The sequence below is a fragment of the Pongo abelii genome, chromosome 23 (assembly GCF_028885655.2).
Source record: "Pongo abelii isolate AG06213 chromosome 23, NHGRI_mPonAbe1-v2.0_pri, whole genome shotgun sequence".
Taxonomy (NCBI): domain Eukaryota; kingdom Metazoa; phylum Chordata; class Mammalia; order Primates; family Hominidae; genus Pongo; species Pongo abelii.
Genome location: NC_085929.1, coordinates 47,394,882 through 47,414,467, shown reverse-complemented (window position 1 = coordinate 47,414,467; position 19,586 = coordinate 47,394,882). Strand labels below are relative to the sequence as shown.

General features: G+C 42.9%; 1 protein-coding gene across 11 annotated transcripts in view; it reads right to left on the bottom strand.

Annotated features, from left to right (window-relative positions):
- Positions 1-17,786: 17,786 nt before the first annotated feature.
- Positions 17,787-19,586, bottom strand: part of XPNPEP3 (X-prolyl aminopeptidase 3) — a 71,200-nt gene continuing 69,400 nt past the window's right edge. For 9 of the 11 annotated variants that reach the window (XM_054542980.2, XM_009234405.3, XM_054542986.2 and 6 more), the window contains one exon: positions 17,825-19,087. In XM_054542980.2, coding sequence (XP_054398955.1) covers positions 18,921-19,087 — 167 coding nt within the window. In that variant the 3' untranslated portion in view covers positions 17,825-18,920. 11 annotated transcript variants of the gene reach the window in all.

Here is a 19,586-nt window from a genome sequence, read left to right as displayed (position 1 = left end):
AAACCCCATCTCTACTTAAAAAAAAAAAAAATTAGCTGGGCATGGTGGCACATGCCTATAATCCCAGTTACCCGAGAGGCAGAGGTTGCAGTGTGCTGAGATCGTGCCACTGCACTCCAGTCTGGGTGACAGAGCGAGACTGTCTCCAAAAAAAAAAAAATTATAGCATTATCTAATATAGTCCTAAATCTATATGGAGAAAATACTTAAAACAATTATTGTATAAATTGGGAAGGGTGAAGGGACACAGAGGGAGGTAAGGTTTTTATATTTCTCTCAAAGTGGTAAAATGATGACATTAGTAGACTGTCATAAGTCATGTATATATGAGCCGCCACTTAAAAAGCTATACAAAGAGACACACTCAGAAGAGAAACACTATAGATAAAATGGAATTCTAAAAAATGTTTAACACAGAAAGGCAGAAAAACAGAGAACAAGCAGAAAACAAAAAATAAAATGAGGTGGGACACAGTGGCTCCCATCTGTAATCCCAGCACTTTGGGAGGCCAAGGCAAGACGATCCCTTGAGCCCAGGAGTTCGAGACCAGCCTTGGCAACATAATGAGACCTCATCTCTACAAACAATACACACACACACACACAAACATGAGTGTGGTCGTGCACAACTGTATTCTTAACTACTTGGGAGGCTGAGGCAGGAGGATGACTTGAGCCCACCAATGTCAAGACTGCCGTGAGCTGCGATTTCGGCACTATACTCTAGTGTAAGTGATAGAGTGATACCTTGTCTCAAAAATAAAATAATCACTTCAACCTGAGGAAGCCGATTAGAAAAATAGAAAAAAATAAAATGACAGACTTCAGCCCTAACATATCAACAATTGCATTAAATGCAAATGGTCTAAATACGCCAATTAAAAGACAGAAGTTGGCAGAGTAGATTTAAAAAAAAAACCAGTTGTATGCTATCTGCAAGACATTCACTACAAATATGATATAGGCAAGTTGCAAGTAAAAGGTTGGAAAAAGTTGTGTCATACAAGCATTCATCAAAGGAAAGCAAGAGTGACTATACTAAAATAAACTAAAGTGGACTTTGGAGCAAAGAAAATTAACGTAGAAAGAGCGGGACATTATACGACACTAAAAGAGTCAATCCACTAAGAAGACATAGCAATCCTAAATGTGTACGCACTAAAAAACAGCACTGCAAAACATGTGAAGTGAAAACTGACAGACCTAAAAGTAGAAATAGATAAGTCCAAGCCAGGTACGGTGGCTCACACCTGTAATCCCAGCACTTTGGGAGGCCGAAATGGGAGGATTGCTTGAACATAGGAGTTGACTGGTCTGGGCAACATAGTGAGACCCTGCCTCACAAAAAATAAAAAAAAGTTAGCCAGGCATGGTGCCACACACCTGTGGTCTCAGCTACATGGGAGGCTGAGGTGGGAGGATCTCTTGAGCCTGGGAGGTCGAGGCTGCAGTAAGCCATGATTGCACCACTGCACTACAGCTGGGTAACAGAGTGAGACCCTGTTTCAAAAAAAAATCTAATGACTTAGGCAAAATTGATCACTTCCTCAAAAACAAGTTACCACAAGTCATCCAAGATGAAATAATTTGAATAGCCCTATAATTTTTTTTTTTTTTTTTTGAGACAGAATCTCACTCTGTTGCCCTGGCTGGAGTGCAGTGGTGTGATCTCGGCTCACTGCAAACTCTGCCTCCCAGCTTCAAGTGATTCTTGTGCCTCAGCCTCCTGAGCAGCTGGGACTGCAGGCACATGCCACCATGCCTGGCTAATTTTTGTATTTTTAGTAGAGGCGGGGTTTTGCCATGTTGCCCAGGCTGGTGTCAAACTACTGACCTTAAGTGATATACCCTCCTTGGCCTCCCAAAGTGCTGGGATTACAAGTGTGAGCCCAGGAGGTGGAAACTGCAGTGAGCTGAGATCGTGCTACTGCACTCCAGCCTGGGCAATAGACCCAGAACTTGTCTCAAAGGAAAAAACAAAAAGTTGAGGATCATCTATAATTTTATGAAGCTAGTTTTACCCTGGTAACAAAACCAGAGAAAGAGAGTACAAAAAAGAAAACTACAGAAACAATAACTGTCATGAATATACACACAAAAATCTGCAACAAAATATTAGCAAATGATACCTACAAACATTTAAAAAATGTTTGTTAATGGGACAAAATATTAGCAAATATAAAAATAATTATTCACCATGGCCAAGTGGGGGTTTTCCAGGGATGCAAGGCTGGTTTAATATTTCAAAATAAATCAATGGATTCTTCCATATTAATGGGCTCAAGAAGAAATATCACATGATTATATCAATAGGTGCACACAAAACATTTGCAAAATTAAACATCTATTCATGATATAAATTCTCAGAAAAACAAAAATAGAAGGGGAACTTCCTCAATTTGACAAGGAGCATGTACAAAAACCCGCCAATGTTATACATCTGGTCCTCTGTATCTGTGGATTCAACCAACGAGGGATCAAAAATACTTGGGGGAAAAAACCCAATAAGGATGTTGTGTTTGTACTGAACATGTACAGCCTTTTTTTCCTTGTCATTATTTCCTACCTAGACTATATGGTATGTCAACTATTTACATAGTGTTTACATTGTATTATAAGTAATCTAGAGATAATTTAAAGTATGCAGGAAGATATGCCTAGGTTATATGCAAATACTACACCATTTTATCTCAGGGACTTGAAGATCCTGGGATTTTGGTATACGTGGGGGATCCTGGAGCCAATCCCCCATGGACATCAAGGGACAAGTGTACTTAATGGTGAAATGCTGAATACTTTCTCCTAAAATTGGGAACAAGGCAAGAAAGGCCTCATCACTCTTTCACTCTTATTTATTATAGCACTGGAACTTCCAGCCAATGGAACAAGACCAAAAAAAAAAAAAAAAAAAAGGAAGTAGCCAGGTGCAGTGGCTCACTGGCTCACACCTGTAATCCCAGCACTTTGGGAGGCTGAGGCGGGTGGATCACCTGAGATCAGGAGTTCCAGACCAGCCTGGCCAACATGGTGAAAGCCCGTCCCTACCAAAAATACAAAAATTAGCCAGATGTGGTGGTGTACACCTGTAATCCCAGCTACTCAGGAGGCTGAGGCAGGAGAATCGCATGAACCAGGGAGCCGGAGGTTGCAGTGAGCCCAGATTGCACCATTGCACTCCAGCCTGGGTGACAGATTGAGACTCTGTCTCAAAAACACACACACACACAAAAAGGAAGTAAAAGGCATACAGGTTGGAAAGGAGGAAATAAAACTGTCCCATTTTTAGATGACACACGGTTTATGTAGAAAATCTCAAGGAATCTAGCAAAACTCTTACAACTAAATGAGTTCAGCAAGGTTACAGAATACGTGATAAACATACCAAAATCAATTGTATTTGTATATACTAGCTAAGAACATATGGACACTGAAATTGAAAGGAATATGCCAGTTCTAATCATCCAAAAAGTGAAATAGTTAGGTGTAAATCTAACAAAACATACTTCAGACTTGTGTGCTGAAAACTACACAACACTGATAAGAGAAATAAAAAATATATGTATATTTTTGAGACACAAGCTCCCTTTGTTGCCCAGGCTGGAGTGCAGTGGTGTGATCTCAGCTCCCTGCAACCTTGGACTCCTGGGCTCAAACAATCCTCTTCCCTCAGTGTTCCAAGTAGCTGGGACTATAGGCATGTGTCACCATGCCCAGCTAATTTTTTGTAGAAATGTGTCTCACCAAGTTTCCCAGGCTGGTCTCCAACTCTTGGCCTCAAGCAATCATCGCTCCTCAGCCTCCCAAAGTGCTGAGATGACAGGCATGAGCTACCATACCTGGTCTAAACATTTTTTTTTAAATAAATAGACATACAGTGTTCATGGGTTGGAAGATTCAATATTGTAAAGATGTCAGTTTTCATCAAATTGATTTACAGTTTAACAAAATTCCTATCAAAATCCAAGTAAGTTTTTTTTTTCTATTTATAGACAAGATGATTATTTTATTTTTTTCTTTTTAGAGACAGAGTCTCGCTCTGTCACCCAGGCTGAAGTGGAGTGGCGGGATCTCGGTTCACTGCAACCTCCACCTCCCAGGTTCAAGTGATTCTCCTGCCTCAGCCTCCCAACTAGCTGGGATTACAGGCACCCACCACCATGCCTGGCTAATTTTTATTTTTATTTTTTTTGAGACAGAGTCTCATTCTGTCGCCCAGGCTGGAGTGCAGTGGCATGATCTTGGCTCACTGCAACCTCTGCCTCCCGGGTTCAAGCAATTCTCTTGTCTCACCCTTCTGAGTAGCTGGGACTACAGGTGTCCACCACTACGCCTGGGACTACAGGCGCCCGCCACCACACCCAGCTAATTTTTGTATTTTTAGTAGAGATGGGGTTTCACCATATTGGTCAGGCTGGTCTCAAACTCCTTACCTCAGGTGGTCTGCCCGCCTCAGCCTCCCAAAGTGCTGAGATTACAGGCGTGAGCCACCGCGCCCAGCCAATTTTTGTATTTTTTTAGTAGAGATGGGGTTTCACCATGTTGGCTGCGCTGGTCTCAAACTCCTGACCTCAGATGATCTGCCTGCCTCCACCTCCCGAAGTGCTGGGATTATAGGCATGAGCCACTGAGCCGGGCCTATTCTAAAATTTACATTAAAAGGCAAAGGAACTAGAATAGCTAGAACAATTTTGGAAAGGAAAAATAAAGTGGGAGGAATCTCTTTACCTGCTTTCAAGACTTATTTTTTACGACTGCAGTAATCAAGACTGGTGTTGGTGGAGGATAGACACATAGACCAATGGAACAGAATAGAGAACCCGGAAAAAGACTCACTCAAATATGCCCTACTGAATTTTGACAGAGGTACAAAAGTAATTCAGTAGAGGAAAAACGCACCATTTTTAACAAATGGTGATGGAGCAATTGAACATCTATAGGCAAACAAAAACCAAACCAAAACAAAAAACCCTCGACCTATGTCTCACATGTTATTCAAAAATTAACTCAACATGTATCATGAACTTAAACCTAAAACTATAAAACTTTCAGAATTAAGGCTAGGCGTGGTGGCTCACGCCTGTAATCCTAGCACTTTGGGAGGCCAAGATGGGTGGATCACTTGAGGCTAGGAGTTCAAGACCAGCCTGGCCAACATGGAGAAACCCGATCTCTACTAAAAATACAAAAATTAGCCGGGCAGGGTGGCGGGCACCTGTAATCCCAGCTCCCTGGGAGACTGAGAGGCATGAGAATCGCTTGAACCTGGGAGGCAGGGGTTGCAGCGAGCCGAGATAGTGCCACTGCACTATAGCCTGGGTGACAGAGTGAGACTCTGTCTCAAAAACAAACAACAACAACAACAAAAAGCCAGAAAAAAAAAAAAAACAAAAAAACAAAACTTAGAATGAAAGAGGAGAAAATTTGCAGGATCTAGGGCCAGACAGAATTCTTAGACTTGGCACCAATAATAGCATGATCTATAAGTGGAACAATTGATAAATTGAACATTAGAATTTAAAACTTTTGCTCTGTGAAAGGGCCAGTTAAGAGGAGGAACAGACAGCTATAGAGTGGGAGAAAGAATTTGCAAACCACGTATCTGACAAAGCACTAATAGGTAGAATATATGAAGAAAGAATTCTTAAAATTCAGCTGTCAAGAAACAGTCCAATTAGAACATGAGCAAATGGCATGAAAAGATATTTCACTGGAGAGGATAGGATATATGTAATACAAATGGCAAGTAAGCAGATGAAGAGATGTTCAATACCATTAGCCATCAGAGAAATGCAAATTAAAACTACAATGAGATATCACTACCCATCAGAATGGCCAAAAAAACCCAAAACCAAACAAAAACAAAAAAACTGTGACAACACCAAATGCTGGTGAGGATGTGGAAAAACGGAATGACTCATATATTGCAGGTAGAAATGCAAAATGGTACAGTCACTTTGGAAAAAGTTTGCCAGTATCTTTCCAGTATCTTTTTTTTTTTTTTTTTAGATAGAGTTTTGCTTTTGTTGCCCAGGATGGAGTGCAATGGTGTGATCTTGGCTCACTGCAACCTCCGCCTCCTGGGTTCAAGTGATTCTCCTGCCTCAGCCTCCCAAGTAGCTGGGATTACAGGCATGCGCCACCACACCTGGCTAATTTTTTGTATTTAGTAGAGATTTAGTAGGGGTTTCACCATGTTGGTCAGGCTGGTCTCGAACTCCTGACTTCAGGTGATCCACCCACCTCGGCCTCCCAAAGTGCTGGGATTACAGGCATGCACCACTGTGCCTGGCGGTAGTGTTTTGTTTTGTTTTGTTTCTGCGACAGGGTATCTCTCTTGTTGCCCTGGCTGGAGTGCAGTGGCATGATCACAGCTCACTGCAGCCTTGACAGCCCCTGGCTCAAGCGATCCTCCCACCTCAGCCTTCTGAGTGGCTGGGACTACGGCACGCGCCACCATGCCTGGCTAATTTTTTGTATTTTTACAAAATAAAGCAGGCAGAGGTGGGAGGATTGCTTGAGACTAGGAGTTTGAGACTAGCCTAGGCAACATAGCGAGACTCTCCACCCTGTCTCTAAACTCTCTCTCTCTGTCACACACAGACACACACACTCTCTTTATTGAGTGTGGTGACAAGTGCCTAGTCCTAGTTACTCAGGAGGCTGAAGCTGGAGGATCACCTGGACCCAGGAATTTGAGGCTGCATTCCTTTGAGCTGTGATTGTACCACTGCATTCTAGCCTGGGCGATAGAGTGAGGTCTTGACTCTAAAAGAGAACAAAACGGAAACAAAAAACCCCAGCTATTGCACTCCTGGCATTTATTCCAGAGAAATGAAGACCTCTATTTACATAAAACCTATGCATAAATGTTTATAGCAGTTTTATTCTTAGTAGCCAGATATCCTTCAGTGGCTAAACTGGTAAATCCATACCACTCTGCAATAAAAAGGAATGGACTATTGATATGCAACAACGGGAGGAATCTCCAGAGAATTCTGCTGAATTAAAAAAAAAAAGCCAGTCCCTCAAGGTTACACACTGTATGATGTGATTCTATTTACTTAACATTCTTTCTTTTCTTTTTTTTTTTTTGAGACACAGTCTCACTCTGTTGCCCAGGCTGGAGTGCAGTGGCGCCATCTCGGCTCACTGCAGCCTCCGCCTCCCGGGTCCAAGCATCAGCCTCCCCAAGTAGCTGGGATTCCAGGCACCCGCTATCATGCCCGACTAATTTTTGTATTTTTAGTAGAGACAGGGTTTTGCCATGTTGGCCAGGCTGGTCTCCAGCTCCTGACCTCGGGTGATCTGCCCACCTCGGCCTCCCAAAGTGCTGGGAATACAGGCATGAGCCACTGTGCCCGGCCGGCATATCTTTTTAAAAACAAGTGCCCCAAAATGCACATGATACTTCAGACATAATAATCTAATTATTGCAGGGGACCATGAGATTATAAACTCCTGGTTTTTGTTTTAATTTTTTGTATTTTTTTTGAGACAGAGTCTCACTCTGCCACCCAGGCTGGAGTGCAGTGGCGTGATCTCGGCTCACTGCAACCTCTGCCTCCTGGGTTCAAGCGATTCTCATGCTTCAGCCTCCCAAGTAGCTGAGACTACAGGCGGGCACCACCAAAATTTTTGATTTTTTTTTTTTTTTTTGTAGAGACGGGGTTTCACCATATTGCCTAAGCTTGTCTTGAACTCCTGTGTTCAGGTGATCTGCCTGTCTCGGCCTCCCAAAGTGGTGGTGTTATAGGCATGAGCCACTGCGCCTGGCCAAACTCCTGCTATTTGATTTTATTCTCATTTTAGTTACTTAAATACTGTCAACCTCAATCTGCCTTTAGTCCTCCTCTTTCTGTTGCCCACATGCAGATATAGTTCTTTTTTTTTTTTTTTTTTTTGAGACAGAGTTTCGCTCTCCTTGCCCAGGCTGGAGTGCAATGGCGCGATCTCAGCTCACCGAAACCTCTGTCTCTTGGGTTCAAGCGATTCTCCTGCCTCAGCCTCCCGCAGATACAGTTCTTTTATTAAAAATTTTTATTGCTGGGCGCGGTGGCTCAAGCCTGTAATCCCAGCACTTTGGGAGGCCGAGGCGGGCGGATCACGAGGTCAGAAGATCGAGACCATCCTGGCTAACAGTGAAACCCCGTCTCTACTAAAAATACAAAAAATTAGCCAGGTGTGCTGGCGGGCGCCTGTAGTGCCAGCCACTTGGGAGGCTGAGGCAGGGGAATGGCATGAACCCGGGAGGCGGAGCTTGCAGTGAGACGAGATCGTGCCACTGCACTCCAGCCTGGGGAACAGGGAGAGACTCCGTCTCAAAAAAAAAAAATTTTTTTATTGCCGGGTGCGGTGGCTCAAGCCTGTGATCACAGCACTTTGGGAGGTCGAGGCGGGCGGATCACGAGGTCAGGAGATCGAGACCACATCCTGGCTAACACGGTGGAACCCCGTCTCTACTAAAAAAAAAAATACAAAAAAATTAGCCGGGTGTGGTGGCGGGCACCTGTAGTCCCAGCTACTCAGGAGTCTGAGGCAGAATGGCGTGAACCCGGGAGGCGGAGCTTGCAGTGAGCTGAGATCGTGCCACTGCACTCCAGCCTGGGCGACAGAGCAAGACTTCCGTCTCAAAAGAAAAAAAAAAAAAAAAAAAAAAAATTATTGTGGCAAAATGTACATACAATTTCCCAATTTTATTTTATTGTGGCAAAATGTACATACAATTTCCGAATGTTACCCATTTTTCTTTATTTCAAATTTTTAAGTTCAAAGGGCACCTGTGCATGATTGTTACATGGGTAAATTGCTCAACACTGGAGTTTGGTGCGCAGATTATTTTGTCACTGAGGTAATGAGCCTAGTACCTGACAGCTGATTTTTCGATCCTCACCCTCCTTGTTTCAGCCTTGAGTAGACACCGGTATCTATTGTTCCCTTCTTTGGATCCATGTGTACTCAATGTTTAGCTCTCACTTATAAGTGAGAATATAATTTTTTTTTTTGAGATGGAGTCGCGCCTTGTCGCCCAGGCTAGAGTGCAGTGGCGCGAAATCGGCTCACTGCAAGCTCCACCTCCCGGGTTCACGCCATTCTCCTGTCTCAGCCTCCTGAATAGCTGGGACTACAGGCGCCCGCCACCACGCCCGGCTAATTTTTTGTATTTTTAGTAGAGATGGGGTTTCACCGTGTTAGCCAGAATGGTCTCGATTTCCTGAACTCGTGATCTGCCCGCCTTGGCCTCCCAAAGTGTTGGGATTACAGGCGTAAGCCACCGCACCCGACCAGTGAGAATATAATTTTAACCATCTTATTTTGAGTCTCACTCTATAGCCCAGGCTGGAGTGCAGTGGCGCCATCTTGGCTCATTGCAAGCTCCGCCTCCAGGGTTCACGCCATTCTCCTGCCTCAGCCTCCGGAGTAGCTGGGACTACAGGCGCCCGCCACCATGCCCGGCTAATTTTTTTGTATTTTTAGTAGAGACGGGGTTTCACCGTGTTAGCCAGGATGGTCTTGATCTCCTGACCTCGTGATCCGCCCGCCTCGGCCTCCCAAAGTGCTGGGATTACAGGCTTGAGCCACCGCGCCCGGCCAGAAAATTGAATAATATTTCATTGCATGTTTACACATTTTGTTTATCCATTCATCCATCAATCGATATTTGGATTTTTCTACCTTTTGGCTATTGTGAATAATGCTGCACTGAACATTGGTGTACGAATAACCGAGTCCCTGCTTTCAATTTTTTTTTTTTTGAGACTGAGTTTTGCTCTGTCGCCCAGGCTAGAGTGCACTGGCGCACTGCAACCTCTGCCCCCCAGGTTCAACCGATTCTCCTGTCTCAGCCTCCCGAGTAGCTGGGACTACAGGTGCTTGCCAGCATGCCCGACTAATTTTTTTTTTTTTTTTTTTTTTTTTTTTTTTTTTTGAGACGGAGTCTCCGTCTGTAGCCCAGGCTGGAGTGCAGTGGCGCAATCTCGGCTCACTGCAAGCTCCACCTCCGGGGTTTACGCCATTCTCCTGCCTCAGCCTCCCGAGTAGCTGGGACTGCAGGCGCCCGCCACCACGCCCGGCTAATTTTTTTTGTATTTTTAGTAGAGATGGGGTTTCACTGTTAGCCAGGATGGTCTCAATCTCCCGACTTCGTGATCCTCCCGCTTCGGCCTCCCAAAGCGCTGGGATTACAGGCGTGAGCCACCATGCCTGGCCAAGCCCGGCTAATTTTTGTATTTTTAGTAGAGAGGTTTCACCATGTTGGCCAGGCTGCTCTCGAACTCCTGACCTCAGGTGATCCGCCTGACCCAGCCTCCCAAAGTGCTGGGATTAGAGGTGTGAGCCACCACACCTGGCCTCAATAAAATATTTAATAACATCTTTCAAGATGAGTATTTTTTTAATTGCTAAAATGTGAAATTTTAAAAATTAAAAAAAAAATTTTTTTTTTGAGACAGTTTTGCTCTCCCAGACTGGAGTGCAGTGGCTTGATCTCGGCTCACGGCAACTTCCGCCTCTCGAGTTCAAGCAATTCTCCTGCCTCAGCCTCCCGAGTAGTTGGGACTACAGGCTCCCACCACCATGCCCAGCTAATTTTGTATTTTAGTAGAGACGGAGTTTCACCATGTCGACCAGGCTGGTCTCGAACTCCTGAGCTCAGGCAATCCGCCCGCCTTGGCCTCCGAAGGTGCTAGAATACAGGCGTGAGCCACTGTGCCTGGCCATTTTTTTTTTTTTTAAGTTCCCGGATACATGTGCAGAACTGTGCAGAATGTGCAGGTTTGTTACATGGGTAAACGTTTGCCATGGTGGTTTGCTGCACCTATTAACCCATCACCGAAGTATTAAGCTCTGCATGCATTAGCTGTTTATCCTGATGCTCTCCCTCCCGCTGCCCCTCCAAGATGAATATTTTAATAAAAACGTTTGTTCTAACTTTGTAGGCTTCCCACTTTCAACTTTGTTTCCTAGGAAAATGTAATATTTAGTGGCAACCATTCAGAACCAATGGGGTTTAAAAACTGGTGGAAATCTAGATCAGTATTACATAGTGACAGATACTTTTTTTTAGAGACAGGATCTTGCCCTTGTCACTCAAGTGTAGTGGTATGATCACAGCTTGTTGCAGCTTTGGGCCTCGGACTCCTCGGCTCAAGTGATCCTCCCACCTCAACCTCCTAAGTAGCTGGGGCTACATGCATGCACCATCACACCTAATATTTTTGTAGAGATGGGGATCTAGCTATGTTGCCCAGGTTGGCCTTGAATATCTGGCCTCCAGTGATCCTCCCACCTCAGCCTCCAAAAGTGCTAGGATTACATGCATGAGCCACCACACCTGACCAGTCACACCAATTTTTATGTCCAGAGTAATTCTTACCGGTATAATTCTACATCTTATGACCCTAAATTAAATACCCTAAATGATATTTCAATTAGGGTATTTAATTTAGGGTCATAAGATCTAGAATTATTTTTCAAGAGCTCACTGAAATATGGAGAAGGAGGGGTGTTACCATTTGGTCATCTACTTCAGTGGCAGCTGTTGAGCACAGTTTCACATGAAAGACAAGGATGTCATGGAATTTAGCTAGAGTGGTTGGTGTTTCAGATGTGTAAGGGCTGCTAGCCATAGGTGTCATGGGGGCTGAAGACTGGGCCAGGGCTGCTTCCAGATGCAGCCTCAGACAGCCCAGATCTCTGCTTTACATATGCTGGATACTTACGACTTTCGTGGATGAAGTACTTCTTAGTGGAGTCTGTGAGCAGGGTGACTGTTCTAGCAATACATGTATATGCTGCAAATTATAGCTTCATTATTTTGAAATATTTGATATAAAATATTTCAACTGGATTAGAAATCCATTCCCATTATAAGAAATTTCATGTTTGTTGGTCAGCCATGGTGGCTCACTGTACATATTTTTCTTATCATAGTTAAAGGATGTATAATTTTTTTTCTCCAAGTCATATGTACTTACCACTCAGCCCCCTCAAATTTGTTCCATTGTGCCATACAAAGTATCTTTTTGTGCCTGCCAGAATGTGAGAAATGTTAAAGGTACTCCTCATAGACAGTCTCAGATTTTAAAGATGGTTCCTAACAGGGAGAGAGAGATGGCTACACTTACGATTCATTATATGGTTGACAAAGTTAAAATATTCATAATTTTGCAACTTGATCCTATTTCCCCACAAAATTCATCCTTCATAAAATGTGCATGGCTACAGTTTACAGTCTTGAGTGTTATGGGAACTTTCTGGAGACCTTTCAGTCAGTTTTGTGTCAACCTTTTAATAGGCTGGATCAAATCCACCAGATTCTTCCTGTACAAGACTGATAAAATCATTTCAAGTTTGCTATCATGATTTTGTGACAGCAGCTAATGAATACTTTGTAAATTATTTTGTAAAACCACATGGTCTCACGTTTATACTAAATAGACTGTAAACTCTACATTCTAAAGTAACACACACACACCATACACCTCTATATTGTTTTATAGTTTTATTTTTTTTAAATGACAGTTACAAATGCTTTTCCCTTGATGGGCAATGACGTAACTATTTTTAGTTATTAGTAATGCCTTAAAAAGTAACAGCATTTTGTCTAAACTGAACTTATATAATTGCACAAAAGTCATGGAAAGCATTAAGAAATGCTAGTAAAGATTGAAGTTTTCTCAGATTCTTGCGCAGCAACTCCAAGAAGCCTTGATTCCAGTGGGTCCTCTGATTCAAACAATAATGATGCTCAAACTCAGTGACACACAGGTAGAGAACAGCACCACAACCAGGAGAACCCACGCGGTTTGTAACAGTGAAATTCTGCTCTACTGTTAAGGTTTAATGATGCATTCATTCATTTTTTCATTAGGAGCATAAAAAACACCTCAAATTATATTTTCTCAGGCTTAAAACTTGTTTTGAGCTATGGATTCTACTTCAGGAAACAAAAATTAAAAAAAAAAAACACAATCACACCATAAAAATCTCTTCTAAGCAGGTTCCTTTATGCTGGTACTGTCTGTGGTGCCTGCCTAATTTTCTAATAGACACACAAACGAATTACATTCTCAGCTATCAGATACTAGTTGAGGGACAGCAGATAGCTTCTAACTCAAATTCTAACTGTTTTATTGGCAGCAGTTATTGGAAACACTGTTACAAAGGACTCCGAGGTCACTGCTGGACTGGTGAACAGCTCACTGTGCTTTCTTCTCCATCTCTGACATGGGAACAGGAGGGGGAGAAGCAGCATTTGTGCTTCACATTTGTGATCTCTGTATTATTAACACAGCTGAACAGGGTGGGGGTGTGGATATTTGGAAAGACATAACAAAGGTACATTTTTCTGTTTTAATAAGTTGCAATGTCTTTATATGGAGGTTTAACATGTTTTATTTGGATCTTAATTAAGACAGTATTTCTATGGTGAAGGTTTTTCCCTTTCTCACCTTACAAAAACTGAGAAAAAAGCAAGGTTTTTGAAGGAAGATGCACACAGAGTACTTTAAGTTACTCTCAGAAGCATTTTCCTAACGTGGATACTATGATTATGAGAGGAGGAGAGTTCTCACTCCAGTTTTTCTCTTCTTTTTTTATTGAGACAGGGTCTTGCTCTGTTGCCCAGGGTGGAGTGAAGTGGCACAATCATGGCTCACTGCAGCCTTGACCTCCGAAGCTCAAGCGATCCTCCCACCTCAGCCTCCTGAGTAGGTGGGACTATAGGTGCAAACCACCACACCTGGCTAACTTCACATTTTTTTGTTGAGACAAGGTCTCTCTCTATGTTGCCTAGGCTGGTCTCAAACTCCTGGGCTCAAGTGACCATCCCTCCTTGGCCTCCCAAAGTGCTGGGATTACAGCCGTGATCCACTGCACCCAACTTTACTACAGTAGTTATACTGTTGTGTTTCAAATAAAGAACACAGTCTGTTTCCCAATTATGGTGACAAAATAGTAATTCCTGAAATAAATACATAAAAGTATGTGACACTGGATATCCAGATATGTTTCTTTCATTTAGATGGTACTGTTAATGATCTAACCATGTATCTTCAATTCGAAAAATTCCAGTGGTAACATTTGAGTAATTTTTTTTAAGTTAAGATTTTTAATAGGAATGCCTGGTATATATATTATTTATTATACTTAGAACTAAAGGCTTGGCTGGGCATGGTGGCTCACGCCTGTAATCTCAGCACTTTGGGAGGACAAGGTGGGCAGATCACGAGGTCAGGAGATCAAGACCATCCTGGCCAACATGGTGAAACCCTGTCTCTACTAAAAATACAAAAATTAGCTGGGCATGGTGGTGCGTGCCTATAATCCCAGCTACTTGGGAGGCTGAGGCAGGAGAACTGCTTGAACCAGGGAGTTGGAGGTTGCAGTGAGCCAAGATGGCGCCACTGCACTCCAGCCTGGAGACAAAGCAAGACTGTCTCTGGCCGGGCGCCGTGGCTCACGCCTGTAATCCCAGCAGTTTGGGAGGCTGAGGTGGGTGGATCACAAGGTCAGGAGATCAAGACCAGCCTGGCCTGGCCAAGATGGTGAAACCCTGTCTCTACTAAAAATACAAAAATTGGGTGTGGTGGCAGGTGCCTGTAATCCCAGCTACTAGGGAGGCCGAGGCAGGAGAATTGGTTGAATCTGGTGGGTGGAGGTTGCAGTGAGCCAAGATCACACCACTGTACTCCAGCCTAGGTGACACAGTGAGACTCTATCTCAAAAAAAAAAAAAAAAAAAGAACTAAAGGCTCAACACAAAGAAATGATAAATGTTCAATGTGATGGATATGCTAATTGTTCTGATCTGATAATTATATATTATATGTATCAAAACATCATCATGTACCCTGTAAATATGTACAATTATATGTCAATTAAAAACTTTAAAAAGGCCGGGTGCAGTGGCTCACGCCTGTAATCCCAGCACTTTGGGAGGCTGAGGTGGGCGGATTATGAGGTCAGGAGATTGAGACCATCCTGGCTAACATAGTGAAACCCCGTCTCTACTAAAAATACAAAAAACTAGCCGGGCATGGTGGCACGCGCCTGTAGTCCCAGCTACTCAGGAGGCTGAGGCAGAAGAACTGCCTGAACCCAGGAGATGGAGGTTGCAGTGAGCCAAGATCGTGCCACTGCACTCCAGCCTGGGTGACAGAGCGAGACTCCGTCTCAAAAAAAAAAAAAAAACTTAAAAAAAAAAAAAAAAAGCTAATATAAAGCCCTTACCTTAAAACTCTGAATTTATCTTATTCACTTTTTACCTTTAGAAGTTTATGAACTTGCAAGGCAGTTGAAAACTATGGTAAGTCTTCAAGTCCCAGCTTTATTAAATGTAAGAGATCAGCAAACTTTAACCTAAATTTTAAGAATTTTAAGAAATATTTGGAAACATTTTATTCTTGAAGTATTACATTTTAATTATTTGGAAAACTCACTTAAGTGAAATGGGTCATTTCCTGACATTAGAAAAATAAAATTATTTGATATCCAATAACAGTTAATAGCATTCTCTGTATTAAAAAAATAACTAAAGGGAAATGGGTATGTCTGTGGCATGGCTGAGAATGAATAAGATCATACACAGCTTATCTGCTCAACAAATCCTGAATATATCAGACAGCCCATAACATTGCTATGAGAAGTCTGATTCAAATGCTTAGCTGCTATAGTTAGTTAATCTGGGACTCAAAGGACAATATACCTGGGTCAGGGACTGAAAATCACCAGAATTCCACAACAGCCTTTCTGCCTACCAATAACATCTATAGAACTTGACTGGAATCTAACCAGAAGTCTGTTTCATGTCTAAGTATGCTGCTATACATACAAGCTACCTAGGCTTTTAGCTAGAAAAGTTTAGACCATAGAAAATGATACAGGAGGCACAGTGGCTCACGTCTGTAATTGCAGCACTTAGGGAGGCCGAGGCGGGCAGATCATGAGGTCAGGAGTTCGAGACCAGCCTGGCCAACATAGTGAAACCTTGTCTCTATTTAAAATACAAAAAAATAGCCGGGTGTGGTGGCAGGCGCCTGTAATCCTAGCTATTTGGGAGGCTGAGGCAGGAGAATCGCTTGAACCTGGGAGGTGGAGGTTGCAGGGAGCTGAGATCTTGCTATTGCACACCAGCTCAGGTGACATTGTGAGACTCTGTCTCAAAAAAAAAAAGAAAAGAAAATGATACAAGAAGAAAAGGAAATTCCTTATTCCTGGATTACAAATGAACAAAGGAAACACAATCCAAGGAAAGGGCTGTTGGGGGCACAGAGCCTGGGAAGTGAGCAGCCAGAGTCGTGGAGTTATTTCCCTCCCCTTCTTTTAAAAAGCACTGGATTGAGAAATTGGAGGGAGGTGGGAAGGTTGGTATGGGGGATGGAGACTCCAGCTGTGCAGCCTCCATTCTGAGAGCTGCTTAGATAAGGTGTGCAAAGCCAGGCATTCCTAGGCTAGCACTGTCAGGATATGATTTGTATCACTTTTGTTTTCACATTATCTGTCTCTTGAGGAACTCACTGCCTGTCTGCTTTTCACTCTGTACCCTGGGTTTCCCTGATAAGATAGGCAAACTTCCAGCATTGTAGAGATTGTTAATCCCCTAGCTTGTGCTTCCCTAATACAAATTGTTTTTTTAAGAAACCCTCAAATTTGTGTTCTAACAATTGGCATGTTTTATACATCTTGAGCTCATATCCAGGTTTAAAGGAGGTGAACACACTGGTTCTTAAAGCTTCCCTCTATCATAGAAGCTCCTAAATAAGCTATCTGTGGTAATCTAGCCCTGTTCACCTTGCAAACTGAGTTGCTGTATAATTGTATCCAATGTTTGTGTTTAAAAAAATATGACTCTTACACCAGGCACGGTGGCTCATGCCTGTAATCCTAGCACTTTGGGAGGCTGAGGTGGGCGGATTGCCTGAGCTCAGGAGTTTGAGACCAGCCTGGGCAACAGGGTGAAACCCTGTCTCTACTAAAATACAAAAAATTAAAATACAAAAAATTAGCTGGGCATGGCGGCGTGCACCTGTAGTCCCAGTTACTTGGGAGGCTGAGGCAGGAGAATTGCCTGAACCCAGGTGGTGGAGGTTGTAGAGAGCCGAGATTACGCCACTGCACTCCATCCAGCCCAGGCGACAGAGCGAGACTCTGTCTCCAAAAAAAAAAAAAAAAAAGAAGTATGACTCTTTACCACTGCACTCCCAGTGCTAGTATCAAAGAAAGATAAGAATCATATAATATTTACGGGTACTTGGTAGATTCTGTATTTTGTTTCTATTAGCACTAGAGGAAATCACAGAATGATAACAGGGGTACTTCTCTGAAAATTGGGCACCACTACTGTGACTCTGACAGGGTACGTAAGTAGAGGATCTGCTTCTGCACAGCACAACAGCTACAAGGGTAACCCGTGAGGGTCAGTGCATTAAGAATCTATAGAGGGAGCAGGGATGTCTGGGAAAGAAATAATTTTTTTTTTTTTTTTGAGACAGAGTCTCGCTCTGTCGCCCAGGCTGGAGTGCAGTGGCGTGATCTCGGCTCACTGCAAGCTCTGCCTCCCGGGTTCACGCCATTCTCCTGCCTCAGCCTCCTGAGTAGCTGGGACTACAGGCACCTGCCACCATGCCCAGCTAATTTTTTTTGTATTTTTAGTAGAGACGGGGTTTCACTGTTGTTAGCCAGGATGGTCTCGATCTCCTGACCCCGTGATCCGCCCGCCTTGGCCTCCCAAAGTGCTGGGATTACAGGATTGAGCCACCACACCCAGCCAGAAATCATTTTTTTCTTTTCTTTTTATTAATTTTTGAAGCCATCATTAATAAATCATCTTTAAACTGAAGAGAAAAGATGGCAGGATGTCAGGATTTTTTTTTTTTTTTTGAGGCAGAGTCTTGCTCAGTCACCCAGGCTGGAGTGCAGTCGCATGAGCTCAGCTCACTGCAACCTCCATCTCCCAGGTTCAAGAAATTCTCATGCCTCAGCCTCCCAAGTAGCCAGGATTACAGACATGTATCACCACACCCAGCTCATTTTTGTATTTTTAGTAGAGACAGTGTTTCACCACGTTGGCCAGGCTGGTCTTGACCTCCTGGTCTCAAGAGATCCACCTGCCTGGACCTCCCAAAGTGCTGGGATTACAGGTGGAGCCACTGTACCCAGCCCTGATGTCTGGATCTTTAGTATATATATATATATATATAATTTTCTTTCTCTTCCATTTCCTTCTTTATCAAGAATCTAAACACTTTCCAGGTCCCAGGCAACCAAATGGCAAGAAAAGCTCAAAAGTGTTTTGTTTGGTAGGTAGCTAGTGTTGCTGGAACCTGGACTGTGGCTGACTAGTAAGACTGCAGGACACCAGTGCCCCTGAGGGCTCATATGGCTCCAGTAGATATGCAGGATCTAGAATAGGTAGGGAGGAGTTACAGAAGGTATGTATTGGCCACCCACAATCACCAAAAGATGAATTTTCGCATAGGCAGAGACCTTGGTAATTAGCTAAAAATACAGGCATCACACAAACTTCTTATGATATTGGCTGGATCTCAGCAAAAGTATAGAAAGGGAAGGACTTGAAAGAAGAAGTGAATTTTCTATATGTTTAAATGTGTTAACTGGAATGCATGGACATATGTAACCAAGACCTTTATGTTTAAAAATTAAACTTGCTCTGGTCATTAATTCTATAGAATTAATGTTACCAAAGCTGCAGTAACATACTATTCAAAAATTCATTTTTCCAGACTTCTAACTACTTAAAACAAAAAAACCCCCATACACGATTACATACATTCACACAGCTGCTATGCTCCCAAATGGAATGCATATATTAATGCACACACAGAGACACTCAGAAAGCACACGTGCAGGGCTACCAGCAGACACCCATCTTGAACCTGAGGTGCATGTGGGCCGCAGTGAAGGTCAAGAAGCCCGGCTGCATATCTGTTCAATGTCATTCATCTCTTTGGGACAGTCTGCAGAAAGGATGAGAGGTGAGTCCTGAGTCACCACTACATCATCCTCAATTCGTACACCAAGACCCCGAAACTTCTCTGGGGCATCTTTGTCATCCTCTGGAATATAAATGCCTGTGAAGTAGAAAGAAGAACATGTTGTTCAGGAATGATAGTAACTGGGTGGTTTGGGGCAAGTAAGTTAACCTCTGGGTTAAAATTCCTTCCTCTGTAATACTGGATCTTTATGGTACCTACCTAGTAAAGCTGTGAGGATTAAATGAGATAATACATGTCAAAGTGCCTGGCATATAATGGTCAACACATGTTGGTATCATTACTAAAATTATTATTGTGGTTATCTTTATATTGGACTACAAGCTAAATACAACTATGGCAATGCTGATCATGATTCTGTCATATTCTGGTGGCTCAAGAAGGCCAATAAAGTTACTTAATTTAAAAGTACATCAATATATGTGGGGGACAAGCAGATTATATAAGTGCATTCTTCCCCTGCCTAAGAGTCCCTTGGAAAAACAGCACTTTGCAAAAATAAAGACAGAATATATTTAAACTGTATTAAAAGAAACATTTAGAGATTATTAGCCTTGACAACTGGAAGCTGCAGAGA